This window comes from Condylura cristata, unplaced genomic scaffold (genome assembly GCF_000260355.1).
Source record: "Condylura cristata isolate star-nosed mole 26May11 unplaced genomic scaffold, ConCri1.0 scaffold00015, whole genome shotgun sequence".
Lineage (NCBI taxonomy): Eukaryota > Metazoa > Chordata > Mammalia > Eulipotyphla > Talpidae > Condylura > Condylura cristata.
In genome coordinates this window covers 1,687,362-1,693,496 of record NW_004567116.1, presented here as the reverse complement: position 1 = coordinate 1,693,496, position 6,135 = coordinate 1,687,362, and the positions used below count along the sequence as shown (strand labels likewise).

Below are 6,135 nucleotides of genomic sequence, written 5' to 3'. Positions count from 1 at the left end.
CACCCGGCGGTGTCAGCGCGGGGTTGCGGGGCTGCGGGGTCGGGGTCGGCTGTGGGGGCGAATGGGGCAGAGAAGCCCTATATTTGATTTTCGTGTCAGGGAGCCGTTCCAGGCAGAATCCGTGTCTGCCTTGCCCAGCCAAGGTCACGAGGGAGTGATAGCTTCAGGGCGGGCCCTGGCCACCGACTGGGACTCTGCCCTCTGCCTCGCACGCCACCTGTTCGGGCAGGATCGTTTTCCCCCGGCTGGTGCATAGCCCAGTTTTCGGGGGAGTGGAAGAGTTTACTTTTGGGTAGTGGGGCAGACTCCTTGGGCCTCAGCCGTCTCGTCTGTGGAATCGGGGAAAGAGAGTGAATCGCCGGCAAGGCCGGTTTAGCCTCTTCCGAGGAGGAGGTTGCAGTGGGCCCTGGGGAGTGGCCGCGTTTTCAGCCCTAATCTGCCTTTCCTTGGGATTCCCAGATTAAGCCTGAGCAAGATGACCACCTCTCAGAAGCACCGGGACTTCGTGGCGGAGCCCATGGGGGAAAAGCCAGTGGGCAGCCTGGCGGGGATTGGAGAAGTCCTGGGCAAGAAGCTGGAGGAAAGGGGCTTTGACAAGGTGTGGGACGGCCGCGTGCACCAGGGGAGGGCAGGCCGCTACAAGGCTTTGCCTGGCATTTCCGGAGTGAGGGGAGCCAGTGCCTGGTGGGGGTGGGCCGTGGCTTGTAGACCTGGGGAGCTAGCCAGGGCCTGCCCTGCTTCCTAGGCCTCTGCTGTGAGGCCACTTCGGGGCCTTTGCCTCATTCCCCAGAGCAGCATGCCCTTTGCTTGGCTATTTTGCAGGCCTACGTGGTCCTTGGCCAGTTTCTGGTGCTAAAGAAAGATGAAGACCTCTTCCGGGAATGGCTGAAGGACACATGTGGCGCCAACGCCAAGCAGTCCCGGGACTGCTTCGGGTGTCTCCGAGAGTGGTGCGACGCCTTCTTGTGACGCCCTCTGGGCGGCTCCCCCCCAGCACCCCCTTTGAGTCCCCAGAGTTGGCTGGCTGATGGGGACCCCTCCCGTCCTTCACAGAGGAAGATTGCTGTTTTCGTACTCACCTCCGATGTACTCCAGGGTCTCTTGGGAGTTCTCTCCCCTCACCCTTGCAGCTTTTTGGGGATTCTCACTCTTGCATGCGTCCCTCTCCTTCCCCTGCCAGGTTCACGTTGACCACAGCCAGCTTTTTTGAGTGAATTCCTAGCCCCTGTCCTCACCCCCACTCCCACCTTTGGTCTCTTTCAAGCCGTTCTGCTCTTTTTTGTGGCAGAACAGTCACTGTCCTCAAAGTTTTTTAAATCAATAAAGTCAGTGGCCTTTGTGGCTGGGCTTTGTGCGCTGTAGCAGGTGGGCCGGGAGGGAGCACTTCCCTGGGCCTGGTGGGTCTGTCACGCTCCTTATCAGTGCGCATCGAAACTGGGGCTTCCTTCCCAGCCTGGAAGGCAGCCACCCTAGCAGGTGCCTCCGAGTGTCTCAACCCTGCTGTACCGTGGGAGACAGCGTGGGCTGGGCCATTCCCGGTGCCCCAGAAGTCCACTGAGTCAGCAGCTGGGCTCGGCAACACCTGGTGGAACATCAGTGGGAGTCAGGGTTCGGGGAGACGGTGGACTGGGTGTGGGAAGGGTTCACCTGCTTATCAGCGTGCGCCTCCTGGCTGCTGGCAGCACTGAGGCAGGCAGGAAGGTGGAGGGCTACACCTTTATTTGTTCTATGCCGCGTGCTTTGGAACTTGGTATCAAGCAGGCCACTGCTAATACCTGTGCTAACTTTCTTCCTTCTACGATAACAAGCTCTTTTCTCTTTCTGTAGGTGAGGCCAGCAGGGACTCAGGCTAAGTGATGTCTGTAAACTTCCTGCTAGGAAGTAGCCAGACTGGCCTCAGACTGCGACTTGAAAGCCTGAGTAGCTGGGCGGGCTGTTCCTCAGTCATGTCGCTCGACTTCTCTGAGCCTTAGTTTCCCCACTTGGGAGGAGAGATGCAAGCTGGGTGGCGCCCAGCCCGCTGACCTCCTGCCCCCAGCCCCGCTGGCGGAGGAGCTCGTTGCCTGCGGGACCTTCCTGCAGGGCTCCGTGCGAGGACACCTACAGATGCCAAATACAGAACTTGGGACAGCGTGAGGAGATTCTGTGATCTCCGCACAGGAAGGCGTTAAGGAAAGTTGACAAGTTCAAGTCAGTGGCCTTCAGGCTCACCTGGCCAGTCAGCACGGGGTGGGAAAGGGGTTTCCGACAGATGAGGCCCAGGGCTGTGCAGAGCACAGGTAGGACCCTGTCAGGAGGAGGCAGAACGGAAAGCCCAGTGGGCAGCCTGGCACGGGGCTACCTGCCAAGCAAGCCCGTGCAGTGGCGCCCAGGTGCGGTTGTCAAGAGAATGCAACTGAGAATGCCGCTGCGCACGTAGACCGGCAAAATCTGAAAGTCAGACAACACCAGGCGTAGAGGAAATGGAGCACCAGGAGCCGGTCACCCTGCCGGTGGGAGGTAGGCGAGTGGACTAAACACTCGGGGCAGCCGCTGGGCATTTCTCCTGCAATTGAAGCCAAGACCTGCCTGGTGACCCAGCAGTTCCATTGTGGCCCCAGGACACTGCACCCCTAGGGCCTCCCCAGGGGCCACCGTCATTTGGGGGCTGAGCCCCCCTGCTTGGGAAAGTGGCTGCCTCCAGCCACGGAGCAGAGAACTGAAATGGCAAACAAGAGTTGTGCCAGCTTGTAATGGAGCAAGTCGGCACCTCCATACCGAGGGAGTAGGCGAGGGGAAGCAAACGCTAGAGTTGTTTACTGCAAAGACGCCAGGAGCCAGCAGTGATGGGCTGGGGGCGAGGCGGCAGTTTCCGTCCATTGGGTGCGACCCACTGACTGCCCAGCTGAACCTGGTGCTGTGCGTGTTCCCTAGTCTTGGCTCCATCTCAGGAGAGCAGAATTAACAGGAAGGCCAGAAGGACCCGGATGAAGTCGGGATGAGCCAGACTAAGTGTCTCCTCAGTAGGCGTGAGGCTTCCGTACCAGCCAGACTGGGTCCAGGAACTACGAGTGACCCCCCCCACAAGTGCACCCTGGTGGCATGGTGGGGGCCTAGCTTGTGTGACAACCACTTCTGGGGCTGTTAGTCAGAGGTTTGCACCGAGCTGCCAAGGTGGGCTCTCCCTAGAGTGGGTGGCTGCTCTCCCTTTCCCGAGGTTTTCCCGTATGGGTCCGGAATCCCCTTGGAGGCTCTGAGCCTGAACCCTTGTGCGTAAGGGGGGGCTCAGCGGGCCAAGGTGTCCCCTGCCTCAGGCCTGACACTGCCAGGTGGTGGTTGACACTCCAGATTGCCAGCCAGAGCTCCTGCCCACACTGGTTGCCTGGTGTCCATCCTGTGACTTGGCACTGGGCCCCGCCCAGTGAAATCCTGTGGGACACGCTGGTCATGGCTCTTCCTGCCTCACCCCCGGGCTGGTTTCTGAAGAAGCTGGCACCTGCTTTATCACTTCCCTCCTGGAGCTCAGGCCATTCTCAGGGCAGGCTGGCAGGTCTGGGCTCTTTGGCTCTCCTAGACCAAGGATCCCACGTGAGCTCCTTCATCAGTTGAGGCAGCCAGTGACAGGACATCTAGAAAGCTGCTCTCTCAGAGGTCCTGTCCAACTCTTACCTGCAGGACAAAGGGATCAAGGCCTGGAATGCTGGGAGAAACATCTGGCTGAAGAGGCGTGGGGTGTGTCTAGAAGTCAGCCCACGGGCTCCGAGGTCAGGGCTGAGGTGCAGCTGGGCCTGGAAGTCAGTGTGGATGACCCATGCTCCCCGTTCCGCATGGTTCCAGCCAGAGCTTGACCCCTCAGCCAGCTTGATCAGGGGTCCTAAAGGAGTTGCGCAGACCCTGGAAAGGAAGGGGGGGCTTTAGGAGGAGCCCCAGGCCAGGACACACTTCCCCACCCTGCTCCTGAGGCCGCCTGGACAGGCAAGTTGCACAGTACGGGTCAGGACTGCCCGCCCCGTCCACTCTGTCCTCCCTGTGGGGCCCATGCCTCTCGCCACTCCTGGTCACGACTGGTGTTGGCCAGAAAAGCTGGCCAGGCCTTTCCTGGCATTTACCTGCCATCAGCTCTGCTGCTGTGTGACCGGGGCTGGTCCTCTGAGCAGTGCAGGCTGCTGGGAGCTCCACAAAGGGACTCAGCCCCACAGGACCGGGACCTGGCCACGATAAGGCAGGGCAGAGGGAGCACAGCCCCAGGGCACGGATGTCTGGCCTGCTGAAGGTTCAAGGAGGGGCATCTGGGCACAGCACGAAGGCCCTGGTGGTGTCAAGGGCATCCTGGTCAGCAACACCAGCCAGCCTGCGGCTGAATGGGTGCCAGGAACAGCCTGGGTTGGGATGTCTGGGCCACAGCAGAACTGGAGGGTGTGTCTGGCGGTCAGTTAAGACCTGACCCAGGCCTCTGGGAGTCAGTGGGCTGGCCAGGGTGGGTCCAGGGTTTTTCCCACTCCCGGGGTCTCCTGCCTGTGCAACGGGCCTCATGCCTGTGGAGCAGTCCAGAAGTCTCCAGGAAGCTGGCAATGGGGCCTCACCACTGACCCTTCACCTCTGCCCCCCCCCCCCCATTTCCTCCTTGTAAAAGCAGGCCGGGCTTGTGCTCCCGCTGTGCTGTTTCGGGAGAACACGTGTCGAGTCCCCAGCGCCTGTCAGCCGGGGAGTTGTTCATTCCCTTCCCATCCTCACCCACTTGCAGTGGTGACTTTAGACAGGTGTCCTGATCCCTCTGATTGACTCTGTCCACAAGGGGACGATTCTTACTCCCTCAGACTAGACCGGTGGGGGAAGGTGTCCGGAAAGTGTTCGGTTGTGGCCTCAGCACAGAGGGGTGCTGAGTAGGGACCGTGCGCTGGGACCCCTTGCCTGGTTGAGTTGCATGCCGAATCTTGGCTAGTTCTGCCGGAAGCTGGTGCAGGCACCTCGGCCGGGCCGAGCTCCAGGCGGCTGTCAGCAGCCGAGAGCTGGCAGGGCAGGGCAGCGTTGTCCCTGCCTCTCCCCCAGCTGCCGTCCTGGCCGCCTGCTCTGCCCTCCCAGGTTCTCTGGTCAGGCCCTGCCTGGTCTTGGCTCATCCTCAAGCCAAGCAAGCGCTTGCTGGCTCGCCCGTCACCTGGGCCTGTCCCTCTAGGCAGACACCTGAGCCCACAAGAACGTGACTGTCCTTGGAGTCCCCAGTGTTTCTCACAGCTGGCTGAGGGGGTAGCCGGCAGTTGGGCAGTGCCACAGTCTGTCGCCCTGGAGCGATGGCCGCCTTTCCCTGCCTGAGAGCTACGGGGGGTGGGGGGGCCAAGATGAGGGTGCTGCCGCTGGCTGCGCACTGTGGGCTAACGTAAACACTGCTTCAGGCCCCAGTTACGATCTGAGGCCCCCAGCACTGACATCTCAGTGTCCCGATGGTCAGAAGCGAGGGCCCCGCCACCAGCACCCCGCTGTGACAGCTCTATAGACAAGGGGCCCCTACCAGGCCGGCTTCTGCCATGTGGCCACTGGGGTTCCAGTGATCAGTGTCCCCGAGTTAGTGACCTCCCTGCTGTTGCCCCTAGTTTCCCTGGGGGTTACCCGGCCAGGGCGAGGCTCTGGGAGCTGGAGGTGGAGGCACCGGCCCGGCCCCAGCAGCAGGCAGGGTTGCCACCTCACGCCCGTCCTGCCGGTAACTGGCCTTGGTGCTTGGTCTGGTCTGGACACTCGGACTCCGGTTAGACTGGCGCAACTGATTACTGTCACCCGTGGGTGTCCTCAGGCAGCCGAGCCCCACTGGCTTGGGGTGGGTTAAACCAGCCCAGCGGCGTCACCGTCTCCTGCCCCAGCCGCCTGAGCATTGCCCCGGGGCCTCCCGGCAGCCCGCTTCACAGAGGGTCCAGGCCTAGGTCTCAGAGGCTCTCCCAGGCGCTGCAGCCCTGAAGGCGGGGGCGGGCAGGGCCCCCTAGCTGTGGTGGGCACCTCATCTCGGTGGGCGTCTGTGGACTGTCTGGACGGTGGCGTTTGCAGCGGGGGCTGCCGCTGCCCCCGGACACGCTGGGCGTGTGCCGGGCAGAGCAGCTTCCCGCACCCAGGTGCACTGCCCCCACGGCCTGTTGGGCACGTGGCCCTGGCGAGGCGGCCTGGCGGCCC

The 6,135-nt window shown here is 62.0% G+C and overlaps 1 protein-coding gene across 1 annotated transcript in view; it reads left to right on the top strand.

The window, feature by feature from the left end:
- BANF1 (barrier to autointegration factor 1) overlaps positions 1–1,341 on the top strand; it is a 1,734-nt gene extending 393 nt beyond the window's left edge. Inside the window, exons 2-3 of the mRNA XM_004682606.2 lie at positions 460–598; positions 823–1,341. Of these exons, the coding sequence (XP_004682663.1) occupies positions 476–598; positions 823–969 (270 nt within the window). The 5' untranslated portion in view covers positions 460–475 and the 3' untranslated portion in view covers positions 970–1,341. The remainder of the gene's footprint in view (positions 1–459; positions 599–822) is intronic.
- The last annotated feature ends 4,794 nt before the right edge of the window (positions 1,342–6,135 follow it).